The following is a 26,230-nucleotide window of genomic DNA, read 5'->3' as shown; positions in this document are numbered from 1 at the left end:
TTACAAGTAAACTGTGTATCTTATAGGACCCATCTTTTGGTTTTCTTTTGTTCCATTTTCTTCTTTCCATCCTAAAGATGCTTATATTACATCAGTACAGCTCCCTAAATTTTCAAAAAGCACTTATAATCTGAAGACAATGGGTGTGTAACCATTATATTTGGTCTGGTGTCTGTGTGTGCGTGTGTGTGTGTGATATTACTAGAGTCAAAAACAGAAAAACTAAATTATTATCTCTAAGTCTTAATAACCCAACACAGAAATCACCCATTTTAACCATACATCTGTTTTCATTTTACTTATTTTATTTTTAACATATTTATTGAGACATAACGTTGTGTTAAGTTAGAGCTTGCGGTCTCCATGTTGATTTGACACACTTACATATTGAGAAATGATTGCCACCATAGCGTTAGCTACCACATTCATCACCTCACATAATGACCCCTTTTTTGTGTGAGAGCATTCAAGATTTATTCTCTTAGCAACTTGGAAGTGTACAATAGAGTATTCTTAAGCACAATCACCATGCTGTATCATGGGGATCTATTGATCCCCAAAATTTATTCTTTTATAACTAAAAGGTTAATTGTACACGGGTCTTGTATGGTGACAGTGAGAGTGGTAAGCAACTGAACACACGGATTGTCAGCATTGCCACAAAGAACATATTAAGAAAACTTTATACAAACAGACTTTGCAGTATTTCTTTGGACAAAATATTAACCAATTTGCCAGTCACATACTACCAGATTAGCTAGATTAAACCCAGTTTTTCCAAATCTAGCTATGGCTAGCTCCTAAGATTTCAGCTGGATCTTATCGTCAGAATAAATTTTAAACCTTTGTCTGCTTAACTTGAATATCCAGCAGGTATTCTGCCGCTAAGGTCTCTACACAGCTGTCATCACTTCAGGAGATGCTGCAATACAAGTCTGAGGAACTATTTCTAAGATTCAAAGATACTTGTTATCCTGTGCTTTCAAGTGCATGTCATCAAAAAGGCACCACTGACTTGCCTCCGTTGCTGCAGTGTTGTAACAAGTTCGCTGTCCTCGGAGTTGAGCAGAGTACAAGTGAAACCCCAGGTCGTCTGGTGTCTGTGATCAGGGATATTCTCAAAGGAGGCGCTGTCTCCTTCTCCAGCAGAGGAAGCACCAGGCACCTCTGCAATTTAAAAATGTGTTAGAAAATAAAATCTAGGAAGAGTTTGTAATCAATTGTGCTTTCTGATTAACGCACACTCTGTGTAAGACTATTTTAAATACCTCTAGAAACAGTATGGGAGATGTTTAGACCTTGATTGTCTGGATTTAGCAGGAAGTATAATCCTGTAGGGCTGCATTGCTTTTGTGAAGCAGATCCTGGAATGCAGGGGAATTCCTGGTATGCAGGGGAATGTCCCAGGAATAAGAATACTCAGTCCTTTGAGCCTTGCAATTACAACACATGACATGCTCATCCAGGTTTTGTTGTCCTTAACCATTTGGTAAATAATCCTTCAGGAAATCATTTTTTTAAATCTTCCAAATGATAGAAAAACAAGAATAATTGTCTCCATTGATAATTAGTATGGTCTATTAAAACCAAAGGCTGTTATTTGTCTCATGGTCACTTGGATCCTGCCCACTTTTCATATCAGTTGGGTCCCATCTTCCTATCTCGCCCACCCATGTGGCCAATACTATTTCATTGTAAAGAGTTCTATCAAATATCCAAATACATAGTAGCTTGGTTTCTGCAAAATAATCTGTCTTCTTGTGGCATTGTAGGGTAAACACTCTCTCTCTCGCAGAGGTACGAGTTAATGTCATTGGGCAAAGAAGGTAATCATATGGAAAATGCCTATGTTCAAATCCACCAACATGGTTTTTTCATCATTATGATATTTCAGCTCTAAAATCTAATGTAATCATTTCTTCAAATGAAGTGGCAATTTGGCTTAGGATTATTGCAGTAGAAGTAGTGGCAACATGTCATATTTTACAGACTGAGATTTAAACTCGGGGGTTTCAGAACACATATGCCAAATAACTTGAGTAATGTTTTATGCTTCCTCACTGCATTCAGCATACCCTATTGACAGGTATCATGTAAAGTACACTGTTGTCGGTGTCGGGAAACTTGGGTTGTCATCCTGGTTCTGTCATTAACTTCTTGCACAACCCTGAACAAGTTGATTAGCCTCTCTGGGCTGTAGACGTCACCTGTAAAATACATACCAGATGACAGCCAAGGTCATTTAAGCTTAAAATGCTTAGCCCTTCCACTTACGTTATTCAGAATGTTTTACCATGGTGGTAGAAATCCTTCAGTCTCTTAAAACATGTTTTAAAGGATATGAGGGTGCTTCTGTAGCACTAAGAATTTATTTATTTTGAACTATGAAACAGTGTGTGCAAACATTTTGGGAAAATTTAATAGTGATGCATAGAAAGATCACCAGAGAAAGCAGAAATGATGAAAAACCTTGAAACAGCATTGCTTGATGTGAGAACAAGGGTCCAATTTCTAATGCTTGCATTCACTTAACAAATGTTTACCGAGCACCAACTGTGTGCTCGGCAAAGTGCCAGGTCTTCTGGGAAACAAAGTTGGTTCATTATCCGAACTGGTTCACTTTACTACAATGCGTTGGGGAATTTTACCCTTTTGGCAGGCAGGATAAATAGAATGTCTTACTGCACTCAAAGTAAAGGTCTTTAATAAGAGGCTTTATCTGCTTTTAACCACCTCTTGACAAGTGGGAAAGAAGAGAGAAACAGCTGTCTGTGTCTGCCCAGGTTTATTTTTCCTCCGAGGAATCAAACTGTGGGACTCCATCCTGGACCGTGTGGAGAAAGAACTAACCAGCGAACCGTGAACCACAATCATCCTGGAACGGAGGGCCTGAGTGCTTTCCAGAAGAATGAGCTTTCTGCTTGACTGTTTCCTGCCGAGAGAAGAGAAATGAAATGTCAGAGCAATTATCGGGACAGTGAACAGTTTGGGGAAAGCTGGCTGTGGCCAGAATCCCAGTTACTGGATGAGGAGGGCTGGACCCTGGCACCTCCTGTCACTTTGAGGTGAGCCTAGTAACACCATGGTGTGAAGAGTGAGAATTCCAGAGAAAGGGCGTGGAAACGCACCCATGAGTTTGGCTTGCTTTGTTGGTGTATTTGGGACCCACATTCACTGTTTCTTTCATCCAAGTTCTGCCCTTCCGCTTGATGAAAAAGGGTTGCTGTGAACGTCTGTGCTAATATTTGAAGAGTGCCCTCCTAGCCCTTCCCCTCAGTTCTAACTGATTTATTTTAATATATATATAAGTCTAACCCATGGATCTGGCAAAAATGACAGCAATTTCTGTCTGTCGGCTTTCACCTGTATACCACCCTGCTAAGGACAGAAGACTGCCCCATGTTTGATGGAACTTTGTCAGTCTGGGAGGGTCTGATGGATATTAACAGTCATACCCTTAAAAGTAGTGTGTGCCATGCACAGTACATGGCATGAATCAATTTCAAAAGAGACTGACCTGGCTCCTGATTCAACGATTACAGAAAGATACTCAGCGTCCTCTCACTGCCCACATGCAGGCTTTCGGTGGGGTGCTTTGAAACCCACTCATTGAACTGTTGTTAGGAGTAAGTGCTGTCAATGGAAGTCTGAACCTGTAGAGCTCATAGAGAGACACAGTTCCTCCACTTGGGCCTTAAAAGCTAACGGAGGCCTGCTGCTGGTGAGATGTTAAACTCATCATCACAGACAGTATTGTCATCTCAGAGGACAAAAGTGCATGAGCTCTCCTAGGGTGGTTTTACTTCACGTGGTCTGTCCTTTCATGGGGGTGGAGACGGGAGGAAAAGGTTATGAAGGTGTCAGCGCCACTGAAAGGTTTTCATAAAAGAAGTGAGTATTGAGAAGTAATGACCCAAGAGATAAGGGTATTGATGACATAACCTGTGAAAAATAAAATACATGTAGCCCTTTTTATAAATACGCGTAGACACACACAAACTAGGTGGGGCCATCGTTTTGACTGAAGCTGTGTCTATAGTTCATAGTCTTCACTCAACATTCCAGAAAACCATAACACAGTGAAGAGACCTCTGATACACACATGAGGAAAGGTTAAAAGAAAAAGCCAAATAGGCCTAAGTATTTCCAAATAGATCTTCCCCCAAATATAAAGCATATATATGATAATGTTTGAGAATTGTCAATTAACAAGCAACACACATTTTTTTGAAGCTGTGACTAAAGGTTTGCAAGCTTAACTGAAACTTCTTAGGGTACAAATATATGAATAAATATTAAGAAAATTCATTTGAATTGCACCTGTACTTTCAAACAAGTTTTTCATTTATTATTAAGGGAAGGGATAGAATTTGTGTGTGTGTACTAAAAAGAAAAAATAGGTTCTATGCTTTACTGTTTACTTTTCTTTCAAGATTTCTTGGGTGTGTTTCAAAGTTTTAAATTGAAAATTTGCATTAATCCATTTAAACGTCTTTCTTATCTGGGCTCTTTTTAGTCTTTTAACATAGTAAGACCCCAGCCAAAGAGAATTACTTGTTCTGTTATAATTAATATAATAAATGATGTATTTAATGGTAGCCACATAATTCAGAAAATTAGTTTTATTTATGTTTTTTTTAGATGGTTTTGCTGCCTATAAATTGTTATTGGAAGCCAGAAGAACAAAATATAAAAATTTGCAGGAGCACGCTAATTCTAGTTTTGGACTTGTGCTATATGTTAAGTTTTAGCCCATGCCAATATTTTAATACTGTAAAAGGTCAAATATTTAATGTAATGCACTTTTTAGTGTCTGCACTAAATGCCACGTTAATCTCAGTGTAATTAATGAGCTTCCCTTGTATTTATTAAGCAGGAAAATAGGATTATTTCCCTGAGAACCCATGAACCTAACAGAATAATAGATAAGAAAGATAAATTTTGCAGCTGCAGCCTTGACTAGAAATAAGCTACACAGCCCAAATAAATTCCTCTTGGGGCTTAATTTTCTGAGATCCTGAATTACAGTATAAATCCCATTTATCAATCACTGTATTCTCATTACCATCAACCTCAAGAATCAATATTTTACAAGGCAGGCTAGGTAATTGGAGACTCACCCCACTAGGCAGGTTATTATATAACATTATTATGTTCAACACCAAGCTCATTCGGGAATCAGATTGCATGCAAATTGGCTTTTATGTCTCTACAAATCTCTGTTATGTAAACAGTAGTCATTCAAGTTCATCATATATTCAAATGGAAAATAAAACCAATATTGGATCCCCAACAAGCTTTAGGCAGACCTGGTCAGGAGAAGCCCGTGGATATATTGTGAGCATACTCCATCTAAGTTACTCATTGTCAGAAGTGCCAAGCTACAGTTTTGTTAAGAGTTTACTGACAGTGACTACTATCTTTTTACTCCCAGTCACAATGGTTAAAACTTAATGGAATTTAGAAATTACATAGGCCGGTAGTTCTTTAAAATGTGGTCCCCAAAGCAGCAGCATCAGCATCACCAGGGAACTTGTTAGAAATGCAAATTCTCAGGCCCTTCCCCAAACCTAGTGAATGGGAAATTCTACAGGCGGAGCCCTGGGGTCTGTGTTCGGAAAACCCTGTGAAAATATCATGAAGCCTGAAAGGAATATGCAGATATATTACTACTTTGGTCAAATATGTCGCTTGTGGCCAAGAGGATATAACCCAGAAGAGAACCATTGTAGCAAAAGAGGAACAGGAATGGCAGGTGCTGGGGTAGGGCTCCAGGAACGAGAGGAGGGATGGGAGGGTCCCTCCCAGGGAGAAAGGAAGGGACAGACTTTGGCCTAGAACCTAGTGACCTTGAGAAAAATCAATAAAAATATTGGTATTGGGACTGTTCCTGACCATTGAGTGCTAGGCCAATAGGACATGGGAGGAGAAGAGAAGCAAAGTCATCATCAAGAAATGAAGATGGTATCTCAGCAATGTCTTCCAGTGGGAGTTTGATGAAAACCCCCAAGGAAAAAACCCCAAGTCCCTATTTGGTGCTTATTGACAGAGCAGAGAAGAATTCTCACACATTGCTTTTTTGCCCAGGAAGTAGGAAGTGGACTCAGAACTGGCCATCTTGTGGCCAGAATGTTAAAGGGTCCTTGGTGACCTCCTAAGGAAGCAAAGAGGGTCACAATGCAGTCGCTCAAGCCTCCAGTTGTCACCAGTGAAATCTGAGTAGTAATTCTCTTCTGGACTCCCCTTTGAAGGCTATTGGAAGGGTTCAATAGAAAAATGTGTATAGAAGTTAAAAAAGAAGTTTCACACACGTATAAGGGAGTTTTTGATTTTACCATTGTTAGTTTTTGCATAAGAGAATGCCTGCCTGGTATTCTAGGAGCAAGGAATGTTCTTACAGGATCACAGGTGCATTAGGCAGTGCCATTTCATCAGGAGTAAATGCTCGAAGCTGTGCTTCTTTGTTGAGCTCCATGTGTTTCTTCACTTTAATGTGTCTCACAATCTAATCCATGTCATTATCTTAGTCTTGGGATAAGAGCCATTCATTTCAGCATGTATTCTTCTCAATGGCTGAAAAGTATGCATGCAATGAAAAAAAAAAAAATGTCTGGAGAAATACATTTCATTGGTGCAAATTTTCAAAGCTGCTGCTCATCAAACAAGCAACCACCCCTGGATCCTGGATGTGACACAGAATGTGAGGAGCTCTTTTGCCCTGGGTCTCACTGCAACTTGTCCTAGATCAATTTCCATTCCAGCACATCCAATCCCAGAGGCTAAATGTGATTTCAGGCAATGATCTTAACCACCAGTTAGTCCCTACACGAATCCCCACACTAACACCCCAACTCTCGAGGACCTCAATGAACAAAAAGTATTGTTCTTTGTAGTTTCTGCTACAAAGAAAACTAAATATCGTCTTTTTAAATATGATAAATATATATATGCAGATTTCATGAATCTTTCTAAAGTAATTATTATCAGTAGAGAGCAAAAGGCAGAACACCACGCATAATTTTGCAAGTCACTGATGAAGTTTTCCCAATAATATACCAGTGAATGTCAAGCAAGAATCTGGCTGCCTCTTGCATGGATTTGCCCCACAGGCTGCATAGGTTAACACACAAAAAATGAAGATTAGGAGGGACATTTGACCTTAAATTTACTATTTTTATATCATTATCTCTTTCCACACAAAGATTGAAAGTAGTGCTAAACCGTAAACTTAAACATACAAATGCAACATATAAACACACCAGAACCTACTGTTATTACGCCAAAAAGACAAATCTTTCATAAACATCAAAAGAACGTAATCATTGGATAATAAACCATTATCATAAATGGTTAATAAACCATTCATTTATTACATTATCACATTTTTGCCAATAGAATCAAGCATCAACCATCCTGTGAAAATTGCACATAATCATTAAATGGTCTAGACTCATGAGAAAAGTCAGTAATTGACAGTTATCGATAGAACAAGTACACCTGATATTCAACTTGCTTCTCAAATCCCATGTTCCCCACACTTCATGTGGGGACCACAGTTCTCTGCTTTCCGTCATGCATTCTAACAGCCAGTACAGGATCTTCTAACATACACATGACTGCATCTTCTTAGTTCAGTTCAACTGTCATGGGGAACAAAAAGAAACTATCTTAACAAAAGAACTCCGATAAGAGATATATTGTCCAGAGAATCATCCTCTGAATGTTAACCAGCACAGCTTGTAAGCTCTTTGCCCTGTAATCTCTTTATTTTCTATCTTTAAAGTACCCTATTGTGGTGGAGCAGTAGTCTCGTAGAGTAATTTTAAGGTGCAGCAAATCTTTGAGAACAATTTTCTATATTCAGAATTAAAACATGCTTCACTGTTTTCAACAAAGGCTCTAACAGGATAAAAGCTTCATTCTAAAACCACAGGAATCATTCATTTTCTCTGCTTTGTGTTTGTCCTAAAATAAATGTTTCTTTCTTCCCTGTGAAAATCAAATGAGCTCTCTGATTTTTCCCCCATTTTATCTTTATGTTGACAGCATGCTATTGTTAAAAAAAAACAAAAAGAAAAAAAATCATCTGAAGAAAAGACTGTCCCCATGAAAAGAATGACAGCAACCAAATCTGCCTTATAATAAATATTTGCAGCATATCTTCTCAGGTGACTGAACTGTCATTCCTGGAAATTAATTTTGATTAATCATTATGAATTGAGTCTCATGAATTTGAATGGTAAGAGGCCTCTTACCTACTGTTCTATTCTCTAGTGAAAACATTGCCCATATTTATTCTTTCTTTCTCATATATCATGGAGCTATTCAGCTCTCTCTATGAAACTATCCTATTAGTCACTATCATGTAAATTATCTCATTAAGACATGATGTGTATTTCAGATAAGGAAGAATTTTACTGAAACTTAGCAGACTCTTCCTAAATGATGAGTAACTGTAAAATCCAACAAAAATCCAAAGGCACAACCCTTAGCATCGGAATCATTAAACATTACTATTTATTAACATTGTCAAGCAGTTTTAAGGATTTAAGAGTTCACCCTATGTGTAAGCCAGCAAGTTAGCTTGCCACAGCTCAATGGGTTTTGGCAAAAGTCATGAGATGCTTGGATCAGAGACAAAGAGTATTTTATGACTCACAGCAGCGTTTATGTTGGTTTCCTGAGCCCCAGATCCTACAGGGAGATGCATAGAGAGTTAGGTGCCACTGGCACATGAAACAACTGGTGTTATAGGAGAGGAACCACACATTTAGGGAACCTCAGTATTTTATAATGGGCGAATCCAGCCTGACAGTTGTTCCAAAGGGAGCCGTTGTCTTTATTATACTGGACACAAACAAATCTTCCCTGCGCTCCAGAGGAAGACAGTCTCCATCTTCTGATGTTTGCTCTACAGATGTCCTTGGAAAGATAATCCAGAACAAAGACCATCAATGCTTCTGCTCACAAAACGTGCAGAAATGCAAGAGACTCATGGAGGAGTGTCTGCCAACAAACTCTCACTACATAGGTCTTTTGTCCTCCGTTTCTGACTAAGTCCACATCTGTTTAGATCTTTTAAACCTTTTTAAATTGGTACATTTGTTGGGACCAGTGTATAACGAAGCTAAAAGAGTCATTTCCTTATTCTCATATGTATACCTGTAGTGTACATTGCATAATCACTTTTAGCTTTATATTATTTAAATTTCCATTTAAAAAAGTGTTGTCCTTTCCCATGAGCCAGGACCAGGCCACATAATTAAATCACTTTGATTCAACAGATAATTACTGACCTTCAAAGATCAGCAAGGCAATCCCCAAGATAGCTGTATTTCTCTGTATGTTCTACTCTGTCTGTGCACAGAGGAGGGAGCGGAATGCATTTTTCATAGTTCTATTCATTAATATTTACTGGGTGCCTGCCATGAGCCTGGCATTTTACAAGGCTCCGAAGATGCAAAAGTAAATAAGTTTCCTCTCCTCAAGTTCGGTAGAAGCTCACGGAGGCGACACCAGGTAGAGAGATAAGCTAGAGGTACGCGTATGCAGGTGGTACTAAGAAAACACCGCGGAGTGACTCCTGACGCAGGCTGGGAGGGATAGTGGAAGAACGTGTAAGGCTTCCGAAGTGAATTCTTAAAGCAAAGGGAGAGTTGACGGGCAAATGGGTATGAGGGTGGACATTCCAAGCAGAGGAGAAAACCATGCCACAGGATGGAGAAGTAAGCACAATTCAAATCACAAAGAATCCTTAGGGGAAGCTCCAATACATGTTTACATATATAGACAGGGAAGAGTTTACGGGTAATCATCTGGTTAGAAGGGAACGCTGGAACGTTTGTCTTGAAACCATATTTGCAAGCAAAAACAATGTTTTTCCATAGATTTTTACTGGAGAGGAGTGGAACTGATGGTTTTTGCACATGGGGGTTAACTAAAGAAACCCAAAGTCATACCATTGAGAACCATAACTACTATGCTAGGGAGTTTGCCTTTATCCTAAGAAGGTATTGGGCCGGGGGAGGGGGCGGGGGAGACCACCAGGTGTGCATAATTAATTTGGCAAAGAACAGATTGCAGGAAGACCAGTTGGGTGGCTGTAGTCATAGACCTGATGAGAAATTCAATGTAGGGGTCGTGAGCATGAGAAGAATAAATGGAGTCAAGAGTTTTTCAGGAGGCAGAAACTATAGGACGTGATGACTGATGGCTGGAGGGGAGATGATGGAAAGGCAAGGAGACCAGAATGGCTGCAGTTCTTTGACATGGCTGTCAGGTTGATGGGTGCCATTCACTGAAGTAAGGAGAGGGAAACTGGGTAGGGAAGAACGATGGGCTCAGTTTTGAAATACTGCTTCTCACTAATAGACATGTTTTGGTTTCCTGGTCAGGCTGTCTTATTCTATTGAGGATGCCAAGTTGGAGAGGCACAAAGGTTTTATTCATCTTAAAAGCCTCTCATTCTTTGTCTATAAGTGATAGAGGACATTGCAGCTGTCAGATTGCCAGTTGTTGGGCTTGCCCAGTCATGAACCCCAAAGCTGCCTCCACCCTCTATTTTTTTTGGGGGGGGGATGATCTTTTTAATTTATCAGAACCTAGTTGTTTAGTAAATTAAACAATATCAAGGTAAATATCAAATAAGCAAATTGAAGGAACTAATCCAACTTATTGGGCTTTCGCCTATCCATAAGTTTAGTTACATTGTGTTACTTAATCTTCACAACACTGGGTAGTTACTAGTAGTATTATCACTTTACAGGTAATCAGAAACCTAAGATTTAAGTTACAGAGGCTGGATTCGAACTCAAGTCCACCACGCCCTGAAATGTGTTTTTAACACTTTCTTATATTTCTCTTCAAAAACTCAAAAAGGTATATAGCATTTTGTCATCTCAGTCTTGTTCCTAAACCTGCTGAAATCATTTAAGTCCTTTATATCATAACTCTGCTCAAATTTTAAGTGACATAAAGTCTGTAAGTCTGACAGTATCAGCAGTATTCAGGGTCCATCTCTGGTCCTCCAGGCATTTCTTTCATAAGTGGGAGGAATATATTTCTTACACATCTGAGCTTCTCTCTTTAATTTTCTTTCTAAGAAACACATTTCTGATTTCCTCCAGATTGATGGAAATAGAAGGGCTTATTTGATAGGGCCAAATCATATAACACTACTACCAAATTCCTAGGACCCAGTTCATGTTATACTAGTACCTGATTTTTTAGGTACCTACAAAATGTAATATTTTGTGCTAGACACATTAAATACACCATCTGATCAAATGCTCACATGTTTGGTTCACAAGCTCATTTTATAGGTGACATAAGTGAAGTCTGGAGTGGCTAAGGAACGTGCCATGTTATTGAATGAGTACTAGCCAGAAAGTGAATGAGCCGGTATTGCAACCAACTCTATCTGAGTCTAGAACTGCTAACGTGGGCTACTCACAATGACTTACGACTCAGCTTAGGTTTTGCAAAATGCACACAATTACTTGAAACTATAAAAAGGAAACAGTATTACTGAAAACTTGAATGTATGATAATGGCCAAACAAGCCCATTTCATCTTTGGTGCCACCCACTGGTTTTTCCAATCTCCTTGAAAGACAAAAACGGAGGAAAGGAAACTAAGAGGAAGAGGAAGGGGTGGCTTGTGAAGCAGAGTTCTTTCTCCTTTCTCTTTTCTCAGTGTCCCCCTGCGACCTTCCTTCTATAACTCCATACTCCTAGCATCACAAGAGGCCTGTTCTGTCTCAGTTGCTTCACTCTTCCCCACTAAGAGATGCTTTCATTATCATTTCATTGGATTTATGTGTGGAATGGGCTATCTACCAGAAAAATGGCATTTTAAGTCAAAACACGTATAACTAAAGATCAAAAGTTACAGCTGTTAGATGGTAGTGCTGCCAACCTGAAAGGATACATGTATGCCTCTGACCAAAGCAAAGGAAATGGAAAATGTGCTCATATCAGGCTGACTTGTCTTAAGGAAAAATATACTTTCCTTTACCATTTTTAACAAAAATTAGTTTTCTGATCACTTCAAGCCCACCCACCATCACTGCCATGACTCCTCGGTGAATCCAGGATGAAGCGTTAATGTAAATAGCAGCTGACAAGGCAGCAGCTGGATAGCTCAGTGGTTAGAGCACGAGCTCTGAACAACAGGGTCGCCAGTTCAATTCCCACATGGGCCGGTGAGCTGCGCCCTCCACAACTAGATTGAAGGACAACGACTGGGAACTGATGGGCCCTGGAGAAACACACTGTCCCCCAATATTCCCCAATAATAATAATAATAGCAGCTGATAAAAGACGGCAATATCACCCTTTCCTGGTGGTCACCCAGTGCTGCCAAGGTCTAGAGGAGTTAAACTCAGGATTTGATTTTTTTCAGACTTCGTGTCAAAATATGACAAATGACCATTTACTTTAACTTCAACTACTTTCGTACTTAGAAAAATCTCCCGATTCAAGATGTTTTCCAGTGTTTTTTGATGCTTATTTTCTCACTTAGTTTGCAAGTTCTCTGTAATTTATTTTCACACACAGTGTAGATAAGAATATAAACTAACACATTTCTCCAAGGAACTAACCAAATTTCCCAGTACCAGAATTGTTTTTTTTAATTTGATTGAATTATACAGACTTATGTGCCGGTGTAGAGGTGTACAGACTTCAGCAGGCATAAACCTTTGCTGTCTTGGACTTAGTTAAGATTTAGAAAAAATGTAATCTTTATATGATTTACCAGTTTATAGTAAGTGAGTGTTATTAATTATATAAACATGAATGGTTTGCGTTAAAATAGTCAAGTTCTATAGCAGCCGTGGACATAAAGTGAATTTAGAAACACTGGTGAACTCATTGTGAGCGACATAGTCCAAAAACAATTCAGCTACTTTATAGCTTGTAACTTTCTAAGATTTAGCATTCTATTTTAATAAATGATTGTTAAATATAAAAATAAATGATAAAAACTAACATTTCTGACTTTCACATTTATGATATAGAAGTGAAACACCTGAAGGGATAGAAACCCTTTGAAAAAAATAGTGAATTTCCACATTCTCCTTGTCAAGTAATAGGAAATACAAATAATTCAGATTACCCTGTGTTTTCTTGAAACTCAAGAAAACTGTGTGGAATGAAAAGGAAAAAAACAAAAATGATGAGGACTGCTTGCAGCTTTGCCTCTAAAATGTGTTTTTGTTGGCAAAACATGCCCTTCTCCTGATCGTCGCTCTGAGCCGTGGTAGAGTTAACCTTCTGGGATCGGTGAAGAGCCACGTATCTTGCTGAGTCCCCACGTCAGCATCTGTGTACCTCAGAGTCACAGCGAAACTGGCACCAAATCCCAAGTTCACGTGCCCGATGCTTCAAAAAGCCCAAGCTCAAAACGTTTGAGTTTGGAGTAAAGAAAGGTTTATCGATGGAGAAGACGCCAGCCGAGAAGATGGGAGACCTAATAGTCCATCTTGCTCGCTAGACTAGGATAAGGGGCTTTTAAGGGGTTAGAGGGAACAGGTAGGCAGAAGTGCTGGTGAGGAAGTTTTAACTGGAGGACCTCAGAACGCGGCCATCGATGGGAAAGGGGCATCAGCCCTGGGTCTTCCTGGGGAGGGGAACCTGGGCTTCTGAAAGGGTTCTGTGTTCACATTCCAGTTATGCCCTAGTCCTTTGGTTCTGTGGGGGTGGGACGAGTGGGACTTTAGTTGAAGTACAGCTGGAGGTCACCTTTCTCTCCTCTGTGCCTGTTTCGGCTGCATGACTTGTGGCGTTGGTCCACTGTCTCTGAAAAGCAGCTCGGTATCTCATTAAACAGCATAGAGCCATGTGAGCTGCTTCTGCAGTTATGAGAGCACCAACCCTGGAAGGCCACCTGATTAAATAAATCAGCAGAAGAGAAACTTCCGGGTACGTTGTTAGTGCTCAATAAATGTTGATGCTCAGTGTCATCCTGAGCCAGGCACTCTGCTCCTCGGTGCACGACCATATCAGACCCAAAGTCAGTCATCTGTTGAGCGCTAGGACTGGCCTGAGCGTCTCTGCTCCCCAGCCCTCCCCTGTCTGGCTGGTTTTCAATGAAATCAGTACAGGCAACATGACATTGTAAAATGGCAATTACATATTCCAAACAGACTTTCTTTTAGCCTTTTGACGTGCGTACTTAATATGAAAAATAACTGATAAAAATATATCTCAGCCTCCCATGCAGGGAGAGTAGAATAAAAATAATTCGTTAAAAATGGAAACCTAACACAGGGTTAAGATCATGACTTGTATTGCTGCCTGCTGGGTACAATGATAATACAATACCTACCAAGGGTTTCTCAACCTGCCTAGAAAAGTAATTTCGATTTTTTGCAGCAGTTTCTCATAAAACCTAAGAAACGTCAACAGAATCCCTCCGTTGTCCTATGCACTTTGACTCTTTTTTCGTGAACCGCAGATCTCGTTCTTTATTTACCTGGATGTTTATAATACTAACAGCGATACACTGCAGTGTCTACTCTCCAGGAAAGGCTGCTAACCAGAACATTGTCTAGATTTCAGATTTCCAGGTCCTGAAATTACTGCAGTCTATTGATTGTATAGTTCAGAACTTAGACTATTGAATTTCATTATACTAAGAAATACTTGTAGAGCTTTCTCAAGGAGGATGAACTTCTTCAACTGCCCACCACACCTAATTCCTCTGGCCTCATTTTTATCAAGATCAGAACCAGCAGTTATCAGCTCTCCTCCTGGACCTGGAGGAATACTGATTAGTTGGAGAAAATGGAGAAGAATTATAAATAAACCCTAGGAAATGCACATAAACCCAGAGGCATCATTTTATCATTGAAATCGCCTTCCATGAGAAATTGTTCCATCTGGGGCTAAGTTTTATCCATCAGATGTATTATGGTGGAAAAAGGATTGAGAACAGCTACTCTGCAGTCCCCCTAGAATGAGCTGATCCAAATCTGATCCAATCACTCACCTTAAAAATCGTTCAAAAGCTTTCTGTCACCTACTGGAAAAAATATCCAATCTGTTTAGTAGTGCATAACAAACTCTCCATGACGTGTCCCCTGTCCGTATCCCAATCTCATCTGCTACCACTCACCATTTGGATTTTTATATTTCATTATTAGCATCATGAGGGCTTACTCCATAATGGTGAGACACAAAGAGTTTAAAAGCCATGACCATTTGGGCATTGGGGTCTTATGCTAACAAAGGAAATATTTACAAGCATAAGAAGACAAAATTTTGTTTGTGATTATCAGAATGCTTTCACAGATCTCTGAAAAATCAACCTAATTAGAAGAAACCGCTCTAGGCAAACTTCTACAGAGAATGAGATGAAAAATCAAATCGTTATCAAGGGCTAAGCAATTTTTTTGACTCATATCCTCAAACTCATTTCAGAAATCCTCAGACTAAATGTCTGCTTAGCCTTGTATTGACTGTAGAATAAAATTGTGCTGCACTATGTGAAAACCATAGTAAATTTTAAACAATTTTGTTAATGTTCCTCATAGTTAGTCTAAGCTTTTTGCAAACTTCCTCCTGTGTAAACTTATGTAATATTCCATACATTTTGCTGTAATATTTCTATTGTAACTCAAATCTCTAAGTACATATTATGTAGGGAAATCTCGTTCTCATGGAAAAGTGTTTCTTTGCATCAGTTTAAATTTTATAGAGAAGAATTATAGCAAGTAAAACTTTCCATTTTCTCCTTAAGACATCATCTTAAGGACAATCCATTCAGTATATGTATTCTTGTTATTGGTTTGTAGGCGATTAATGTGACTTTTCCTCAGATTGTAGTTATGGGACAACTGGACTGGGAGTTCACTACTTCATGACTTAAATAGTCTTTGATTGGTAAAACTATCGACAAATAATATGTCCAGAAATGGAAACAAAGATATATTAATACATATTTCTGTTTTTGTTAACATAGCATAGCATTCAAAATGTTATCACTGAACCCTTGAAAATAGCAATGAAATATTTATAGTTCAAAAACTACATATCTGAATTTTTCATTATATACTATTTCCTCATCCTTCTTATTGATTAACATTAATGAAGTTTCATTTCATGTATGCTCTACTCCCCATATTATGTTTTGACTTAGATTATTTCATTTCAATATTTACCATTTTATTGGCTGCCACAGAGTGCTTATAAACTCCACAATTATTCAAATGAATTCTGATAATAGTGAAGAGTTCCGCTAAGTGTTACAAAGAAATCACAGTTGTAGAAAATTAATATCCCAGTAGGTAATTAGAATACAAGAGAAATTAAATGCAGGTAACAGGAATAAATGAATGCCACATCAACCAGAATACTACATATAACACTATTTTTACTCTAGAGAGTTTATGAAATTAATATTACATGTAATTCTGTATGAATGAAATTAAACCATCTTTAAGGCAAATTAAAATATTTTCATCTACATTGTGTCTGATATTTTTCTGTGTTAGGGTGTTTTTGCTAACCCACCAATCTCTTTATACCTGTAGGCTGGGTACTAATAAAATTTAATAATACGAGTGGATATTTCCCATTCAAGACTTGGACTCCTGGCCTCCAGAATGATGAGAAAATACCCAAGTGGCATTTAAGCCCCCAGCCTGTGGTGCTTTGTTACACGGCCCGAGCTGCCTGAGACAGTTTTAGCTGCTTGAATTGTTTGGTCCTTTGCCAATATACTTCACCACTTTAGAGGCACGTCAATCAAGCTTTTAGGAACTGGGTTGTGAAAACAGTTATTTATTCTCCTCTGAAGCTATGTGTGTATAAATGTGTACGTACTTTATGATTCCTGAAGTAAGATAGATGTGTAAGCCCTTCTATGAGGAAATGTAGCAATTCATCGGGAGCAGTGCTTTGGCTTCGGTTTCCAGCAGACCTAGGTCTGACTCTGTTCTACCACTTAACAGCTTGGCAAGTCATTAAACACCTGGAGAATTCGATTTTGTTTGTTCCTCGTGTAAAACGAGGGCATATAACCTCGCCTGGTGGAATTGATATGAGGACTTTTAAAAACAACATTTCTAAGGTACTTAGCATAAGGTCTGCATGAATACGCACTCAGTGAACAGTGGTCATTATATCACGGCCTTGCCAAATCACTTTCTTTATGGGTTGAAACCCGTGATCTTTACTCCTCATTGGCTCAAATGGGCTGAACCTGAGCCTCCATAACCCCAAGAAATCTATCCAAGGGTCATGAAGCTACTGGGACCCTGGAATGTGCACAGGAATTTCAGACGCGCCCCCTAGGAGAGCACAGAGATCAAACCAAAACAGTCTGGTCTGAGCTGTAATTAAAATGAATTGAGTGAAATCAAATACTACAGCTTACAGAAGAGATGCTGACGACGCGTCCTTGGTATGTCTAAGCAAAACTAACATACAGTAGCTTATTACCGAGATACTTTAGACAGCCCAGGTCACTTCTACCCATAGAAACCTTGTGGCCCCTGAGTCACTGCAGTGAGAGCCCTTAGAGACCTCAGTTCACACCCCATTTGTTCTTCCATTCCAACCTCCAGCATCCCGGCCTGGTCTGCCCTCTGCCTCCGCATTTCCCCCTGGTGGCCAGAAACCCCTGGTTAACTGGAGGCAGCATCTCCTCTGTGTCTTTCTAGGCCCCTCCCTCATGAAACAACTGTTTCATTTTTTTTCTCTGCTTTGATTTTTAAAGTTTTGTTTTATTATTTAAAGGGGCAGCACCTTTCCTCTCCCCCAGATTCTAACGAAGTAATAAAACACATAAATTCAAGTCAAGTCCCCTTACTGAGACCATTGTTTCTCATCAATTGATAACCACAAGCTTTATGCTTCAGGATTCTTCTGACTTCCTAGAGAAACAAGTTCCTTTATATTCTATTGTCGTGCGGGGCGGCCTGCGGGGTCTCTGCTCCCACTCCCCACACAAGAACGCAGGATATGGTGAGGCCAAAAAGGAACACCCACGGAGCCATAGATGGGGGAGTCATACCACTATATTCTCTCTGGCGGCACTATACTCTCAGTGGAGGCTGGATCCACACTGTCCGCAAACCACCATCCACGCTTGCCAGCCCAGCCACCATCTTCTTGCTAGCCCCCATTCTTCTCTCTTCCTGCTAGTGTACCCACAGCAGTTATATTAGTGGCCAATGGCTCACTGGTTACAGCTGACGGCCAACTAGCCACAGCTGATGGCCATCCAATCACAATCGATGGCCATTTACTACCTGAGCCAGCACCTGTCTAGGTGAGGCCGAGAGCCTGGAAACTGCTTTCTGGGGCTCAGTCCCCACTTCTATGTAAAGAACACAATAGACGTTGGGAAGCATAGAAAACCAGAGGCGCGCGGAAAGGAACTGAGCAGTGGTGACTGCTGACGGCACTGGCAGCGGCGGGTTTCTAAATTCCTGGGGAAGGACAGGCTCTTAGGAAGGTGCTGTCATTCTCCCTCTTTTTTCCTAGATGTGATGTGAGCGCTGGTCATGCATTCCGATGTGGTTGTTATTTTTCTGCTGCATTTGTGTTCTTCCTAGTTTATTGCTGGTTTGCATCTTTTATGACGCAGCAGGGAAGGTTCTCCTTTACAGCAGGAGTGACGTCACCTTTCTCACCACGTGGTATGCTTGTTTCCAGAATTGGGAGGAGTCATGTTTTTGTTAGAATAATGCAAATGTTTGGAACATCTCTATATCTAATAGGTTTCCTTCTTTGTGGAGTAGAACTATATTTCTCAGCTTGGGAAGACAGGGTGAGGGGATCGTATGAAGTGTCATTTCAGAGTACGCTTCCAACCGCCAGGTAAATGTGATGTGTTGTTCTCCCAGATTGCCAGTGTTATCTGAATATATGGGTAGGAAGTGTTTTCTATTAAAACAAATATGAGTATACAATGAAGTAGAAAACAAAATGCAAAAAGTCTTTTAAGATAGACTAATCGCTGTTAACAAATTTGTTGTCACCTTATCTGCCCTTAGCAGGGGAGCTGAAGCAAAAGTTTAGGAAGCATTTAAATAGAGTCTCTGTTGAGTGGAGTGAACAGGTCTAGTCTATAAAGTTTTTCATTTAAGCCACAAAGTTGATTTCTGTATTTTGTTTTGTTTTCATCAACAGTGCCGAAGGGCATAATTCAAATGAATGTTGAGAAAAAGCTTAATTATTTCTCTCTTTGTTCTCATACTTATTGTTGTCAAAATCAAACAGTATTTGTTAAGCCTTCATATGTACAGTTCTGATTGAGGTATGTTATTTTTGTGATAAATATTAAATAGCATCACTTGTGAATTGTCTGTAAAGAAGTGGTTGAGGTAAGGAAAATCATAATTTAATTTCCAATTAGACTAGAAATTGTTCTTGGTGGAGATGAAGAAAGCAATGTTGACCCTGAAAGAGAAATAACATTCAAAACCTGTCATGGTGAGGGACAGCACACTGAGATGATGGAGGAAGTATAGACGTTGAACAAAAAGAACGATAAGAATGTGGACCCATTCTGTATAGAAAGAAGGGAGGAAACTAACATTTATTGTGTACCTACCATCCCAGGTGTCTTCCTATATGCATTTCATTTCATCTTCAAAACACTTCAGGAAAATCTGTTCTCTCCATGCAGGAAAATGAAGCACAAAGAGGGACGGTAGCTCTGGAAAGAACTCAAGTCAGTATGCTTCAGAATTCCACGGTGGTGCTGGTGGTGGTGTTTGCACACACTGTAGAGCGAACTGACGTGTACAATTCTATAACTGGCTCTTCTAAGCTCCGTTAGTGTCCTGCTCTGACCTTGCATCGCATAGGCTGTGTGGACTCTTCATTTCATATTTATTGTTGTCTGTCCTTGTCTGATGGTCATTCCCAAAGCAGCTTGTGCACCCTGTAAAGTCAGGGATCATACTTTCCATTACTCTGTCTCCGCTGTGGAGTTTTAATTGTTTTAGCAGATGTTTGGCAAATATTAGTTGCACGATTCACCTTTGACACCCAAGAGTCTAGGGTAAAAATACTGTGTGCACAGGCAAAGACTCTTCTGAGTTTGCAACTTAATCCTTAGCTTTTAGCCCGCAAGTAACATGAATTAAAGGCGTGCTTCAGCATTGCTCTCTTCCAGATAACTTCTTGATTTTTTAAAAAAAATAAAAGGACAAAACCAAGGCCAGGATCGTGGCCTTAATATTAGAATTTCCACCTGATTTATGCTTATAAATGCCAGTATCTCCACTTAAAGGAACTCTGAGTTATCATCTAGCAAGTCAATGGTAAATTAAACAGGCAAAATTGTTAAAAATTTTATGTGATTTTTCCCATGTCCAATTAGTGTATCACAACCTTGTCATATAAACATCAGGTCAAAATGCCACCTTCTTAGGCAGGTTTGCACTGACCACCCCATATAGATGACCCTGCTGGAGTCTGTGGTGACAGCCGATCTCTTACTATGGTAATAGCACTTAACATGTATGAATTCAACTTATATACATTGATTTCATACTCAAAAGAACCGTGTAATACCATTAATGTCATCCAGAATCTGCAAATAAGGAAACTGAGAAACCCAGAGACGAAGTAAGTATCTCAAGGTTAGTTACACCTATTACATAGCAAAGGAGGCATATGGTGTTTGAACTCCTGAGTTCCCACGCCTAACCTCCCCTCTGACTTCTCCAGTCTTCTGCCTATTCCCAGATTTTAAGAGAATTTAGTGGACAATTGAAAGAGCTGTGGCCAGTTACATAACCAATAAAGATTTGCGAAGGAAGGGTAACAGCCGCATGCATTGCCGCCCTCAGGTCTGAAGGAGCAAATCAGGATCAGGGGCCTTGGGAGAGAGAGAGAAAGGAGCAGAAATGTCTGGAAGCTCAGGAGGAGACTGGGTGGCAGGACCACAGGAGGGCAGAGGGCACGAGGAGGAAGTGCCCACATCTTTCTGCTCCCTGATCTGCGTGCTGAATCTCAATCAGCAAGAGAACCAAGCCAACAGTGAATCAAAAATGATTTTCAGTTAGAAAACAAGATTTTTGCTCTCATGATTTTTTAACATTAAGGGGTTCTGCTAGTTTAATTAGCTTTTGATTACCCAATTTATTTGCATTTCCTCCCTGAATCCCGAGTTTCAGACATTGCAAGGATATGTTCCAAGTCACCAAGCACTCCTGACAATGAAATGGCTTTAAGCGTGCAACCTTGCAAAGGACAGCACCACCAGAGGGCCTGGCGAGATGTCCAGTGTTTCTGTGTAACAGATTGTCTTCCCAGGGGTCTTCACCACAGAGACCAGGAAAAATACCAATCAAGCTCAATACAGCTCTTCCTTTGGGTTGAATACACACTCTGAAAGGGCAGAGCTCACAGGATCTGTTTTTCTTCTCTCCCCACTAAGCTCATCTATTAGATAATTATCATTCTCAACTATGAAGAATTATTAATTACTGGTTAATAAGAAGCATGGGGAGAAAGTTCATCGGAAGCCTTAGAATGCACACTTTCTCCCTACAGTTTTAGCATTCTGACAAGATTTTCAGTAATCACTTCTGGTTTTATGTGTGTTGGACCAATTTCTCATCCCAGGGGTTTGGTAATTCCCTTGTGTTGACAATATTTCTCCCTTTGGCCATCCCACTGAACCACATGGAGAAGACTGGATGTGATCACCAGTTTCCATGTGACCTCAAAAAAAAAGGACTCTAAATGAGAAACTGTTTGATATAAATTGTTTAATATAAACAGTATAAACATATCCTTAAAAAGCATTGGTAGAATTTTCTTAAAATATATCTTCTGTCAGATTTAACATTTGGGCTATTTTAGTAAGTATAAAGGTTCACATTTGGGTTAACTAGATCATGAAGTGGATTCAGTTACTTACAGATCTGTTAGGATAACCCAAGGCCTCAAACGCTCTCCTTGTGAAAGCCTTTCCTGATAATTGATAGTTCGGATAAAGTATGGCTTGCCTACTTGAAAAGGTTTTGAGAAAGTGTGTAATTTGCTTTTGTGGGCTGACAGTGATAGAAAAGAAAAGAAAGAAACTTAGAGGCTCTTTATCAGAAACAAGATCTTTTTGAAAAGCTTGTCTGCTTTTGTTTCCAAAGCTGAACGACAGTAGAAGTTTGAGTTCCTTAGAGAATTTACCTAGCTCTCTGGCATCCAGACTTTTTGACATGACACCTCTGAGGAAAAGATTAAGCCCAGAAGGAAACATTTTTAACTCAGCAAGGAATAAGGCTCCAGGTTTCTCCATTTTTACCTACTCACTTGGAGCTCAAATACAGAAGCTAGGAGGGCTTCTTGTTTGTTTGTTGTTTCAATATGTCCTTTTGCTTTTCTGAATCTGATTCTTAGTAGAGCTCTCCTTCCTGCCTATCTCTCCAGGTCACGGGTTTGGTTCCGCGAAGATGTCACGTGCACAGACCTTTCCCAGCTATGCCTCGGAGCAGAGTGAAGAGACTCAGCAATCTTTGTCCCGGTCCAGCAGCTATGGATTCAGCTACAGCTCCAGCCTCATTCAATGACACACAGAGAGCCACTGCTGACCAGAGAGACAGTCTGTCCTGGACCTGCTAGTAGGGTCATTGCACCCTCTGCCTCCTAGAAGACCGATTGCAGTAAAAGTTGAAATGGGTCGGGTCTCGCCCCAATCCCAGTGGAAGGTTAAAAACTGGAGTTCTGCTTCCTTGATTCCGTGGCTAAGTCCTTTACTTATTGAGTTTCTTGGGGGGAAATCTATGTTTTACAAAAATAGAATCCAAATCGTATGAGCAGTCATTTAAATAACATTCTTTTGGTCCGATGGTAGCAGTAGCCGGGGCACTGTGACAGGTGCCCACATGGGGCATAACCCCTGGGTGGTGGGCATAACCCCTGTGCTCATGGCTCAGGCCTCTGGCTGATGGCAGGGTCGGTCCTAGACAGAAGGTGATCCACCACAAGCTGTGTGCCTGGAAGGCTTTGGCAGGATCAAATGTAGTAAGCTCCACAAATGGCATCGTAAAGCTCCATATAAATAACCCAGTGGAAATGAAAGGAACGCGATATTTAGAACACACTATTAGGCAGGGCCATGTAGCTCTACGTGTGTGTGTGTGTGTGTGTGTGTGTGTGTGTGTGTGTGTACACAAATATAGATATGGATATTGCTATATCCATCTATATTTAACGCATAAATCAAATGTGTGCTGAGGGTGACAGGATATGCTCACTTAAATTGTCAAAACTGTAATTTGGTGCATTAAAATTAAGATTGTTATGTTGAATAGCTATTTTTAAAATAGTGCTGTAAAAAAAAAAAAAGCTTCTTATCAGAAAAAGTATTTATATAGTCAATTCTGCTCCTGTGACAAGAGTGAGAATGTGAGAAGGGGTACACTTGGGAAGCAGAAGAACTGGTCTAACTGTCCCACGCCTCACTGACACCTCACCTCTCTGTCTTTCTGGTTAGTGTGCCCTTGTGTTGATAATGTTTCTCCCTTTGGCCACGCCCCTGAGCTACATGGGGAAGAACGGGTGTGCTCACCAGACGGCTTCCATTTAATCCCGAGAAAAAGAAGGCTCTAAGACAGTTCAGATAAACATACCCTTAAGAAGAACCGAGCTATTTTGCAGTCATGGGGACAACACGCAGGGGTTGTAGATGTCATTTAAAATTGCACACATGCTGTCCTCAGAGAGCCAACAGGACCTTGTCTTTTATGAGCAACCAGGATTTGCTGGGCTTTGCTTTCCTTCCTGAACGTGGGCAGGCTGGGCTCCTGAGGAAATAGATTAATCATCATTTTTTTTCATCCCTGACAGTAATGACAAACCTTCAAGGTTTAAAGGAAATTGGTGGTTTCCACATGACTTAAGGAAGTTTGGCTAATTTGGGTCAACATAGGTAGTTTTGCCTTCAGTTGTGGAGTTCATGCGAGTAAAAATAAAGATGACTTTGCACACATTATCTGATGCCACGTGCCTCGATGGTCAGCTCACAAATATCCCCAGGGGCCTTGAAACAGCAGTGAGCCCAGGTCATGGAAGATGAAAACCTGATTTTTTTTTCCCTAAAGCAACATTTTTTTGAACTGTCAAAGTTAGTCTGTTGAAAGGGTGCCTGTTTTGCTGATCTGCGATAAGATATTGTTTCATCCCTATCCTTAGCTTAAATGCAGGTCGACAGTTCATTCCAGAGAATTACTGCAGAATTAAATGGTTCTGGGTGTCTCCTTGATAAATCTGCAATTATAGCAACTACCTAGACAACCCGCATCTCTCAGATAAGTATGAAAACCCCATCAAGATGCTAATCATAAGAGTTAATGTGGCTGTGAAAAATAATTATCCTAAGCTTTCATGGATAAAAAGAAAATTACTCCAGTGCCCGGCACTGTGAATTTTGCTGACACAGCAGAAGAGAAGATGATTGGCTCGTGACAATGATACAGCCTCCCTTGAAATCCCAGCGTTCAGAGTTAGACACCTCTGAATTCCTTTAGGACGTGGCATTTGCTTTTGAAATGCCATTAGTAACACCCACCAGAGCAACTCCCAGCTGAGACCACTGAGCACAGCTCCTAGTGGTGCCACATTCAGAGCAAGCCTCTCGCCGGCTCACTCGGTCGAGCTGTTGCTTAGAGACCACAAGTTTCTGCAAGGGACTTTGGGGAAAGGCCCCCAAGGGACCTGGTTAGTGTCTCAGCTTTATTAATGTGCCAGAAGCACAGACAGCGAGTCCAGGAGGGATTCTGCTAATTAGATGAGTCTGCTCTCATGTGTTTTAGGTGGGACACACAATACCTGCATGAGTTCTTGGACACCATTTGCTTGTCATTATTTCCCATGAGCACAGCTGAGAGAGTACCAAAGAACAGGCATGACCTTGGGCCAGTTCATTCCGAACATCAGGCCGCAGAAAGAGTCTGGGAGGTAGAAATTTCCTTTCCACGTCTTTATCCAATCTCATCACAATGAGAATAATGCTGTAAAATCTGTCATGGTACATTTTTGGAGATTTATTCTAGCAGACGCCTCCAACTCTACTTACAATTGTAGCTAAGTCGAAATTGCTAAATGAACAGATAGGAGAATTTATAATAACCTAGTATCTTTGACATAAGGCAGTGTGCATTGTAATAACAATAAATCGTCTACAGACAAATTGTCTGCAAAAACCAAAGATGAAATGTTACTGAACCAGTCTCTTGGAACGTCGTAAAATCAATTCCACTGGAGCAACCAGAGTGGCCATAGGCAAGTGTTCAACTCCCTTACACTTGTAGCTTTTTGACTGAAGATGCCTCTATATCTTGCAAGTCATTGTTCTCCCTTCAGAAACTGTATTGTATCTTTAATATACGCATGACTTTTTCATTGTGAGGGAGTGACAGGCTATGAACCAAAGACATCTTTTGGTTTCTTCTGAAAGTGACTCAATTGGGGCTTCCATCCAGACTGAGATAGATGAAAGGGGAGGGTCACAGTTTCCATATCAGGTTGGAAGAGAGAATGATGAAGGAACCCAACTCAGTTGTAAAGGCTCTTCTGACACCAGGAACAGCCTGGGGGCCACACATTTCACAGAAACTTTACACAAGGGGATTCATTTTTTAAGTCCCCAGGTTTTTCTTCTGATAATATTGTTGTACACATGATATTATATTTAAAATGCAGAAAAGTCCAAAATAACTGTAACCCAATGGTTTACTATTCTGATGGGGGAATAAAAACACATCTTTCATTTATTCATTGAATGCGTAATAGGCACTCAGAATTAATTTATTGATGCAGGTTGCAAATATTTATGAATTAATAGGTTCTGGCCACAGCCACAATTTGAAATTAATGAAATAAGAAATATATATTTACTTATATGCTAGGGAAGATGTTGTTTGATAGAGCATGTGAAATAAAGTGAAACATATTTATTAATAGTAAATGTCACCTTTTTCACCAAGTAGTAACTAGTTCTCGTATCTTGTACAATTTTCCTTTCTCTTCTTTGGGCAATTATGTTTGAAAATCGTTATCACCTGTAAACTGGTCAGCCACTATACTTTCTGTCCAATATAGAAACAGTGGGCTGATAAATAACTTTATACTGTTAGCAATTTCTACAGATCCAATTTATTGCATGTGGTATTTTTCTAGTAGATATTAAAAACACATCATAAAAAAAACATGAAGTCTGCCCCTCATTCTTTGGCCAATATCTCAGAAACTGTTAAAAAGCATGAGTA

At 40.0% G+C, this 26,230-nt stretch overlaps 1 protein-coding gene across 1 annotated transcript in view; it reads left to right on the top strand.

Moving 5' to 3' along the window:
* The window catches only part of DOK6 (docking protein 6), a 272,321-nt gene extending 249,192 nt beyond the window's left edge, over positions 1–23,129 (top strand). The window contains exon 8 of the mRNA XM_019729346.2: positions 22,392–23,129. Coding sequence (XP_019584905.1) covers positions 22,392–22,531 — 140 coding nt within the window. The 3' untranslated portion in view covers positions 22,532–23,129. The remainder of the gene's footprint in view (positions 1–22,391) is intronic.
* Positions 23,130–26,230: the final 3,101 nt, after the last annotated feature.

This window comes from Rhinolophus sinicus, linkage group LG09 (assembly GCF_036562045.2).
Source record: "Rhinolophus sinicus isolate RSC01 linkage group LG09, ASM3656204v1, whole genome shotgun sequence".
Lineage (NCBI taxonomy): Eukaryota > Metazoa > Chordata > Mammalia > Chiroptera > Rhinolophidae > Rhinolophus > Rhinolophus sinicus.
The sequence above is the reverse complement of the archived record's forward strand: the minus strand, read 5'-3'. Positions and strand labels throughout refer to the sequence as shown.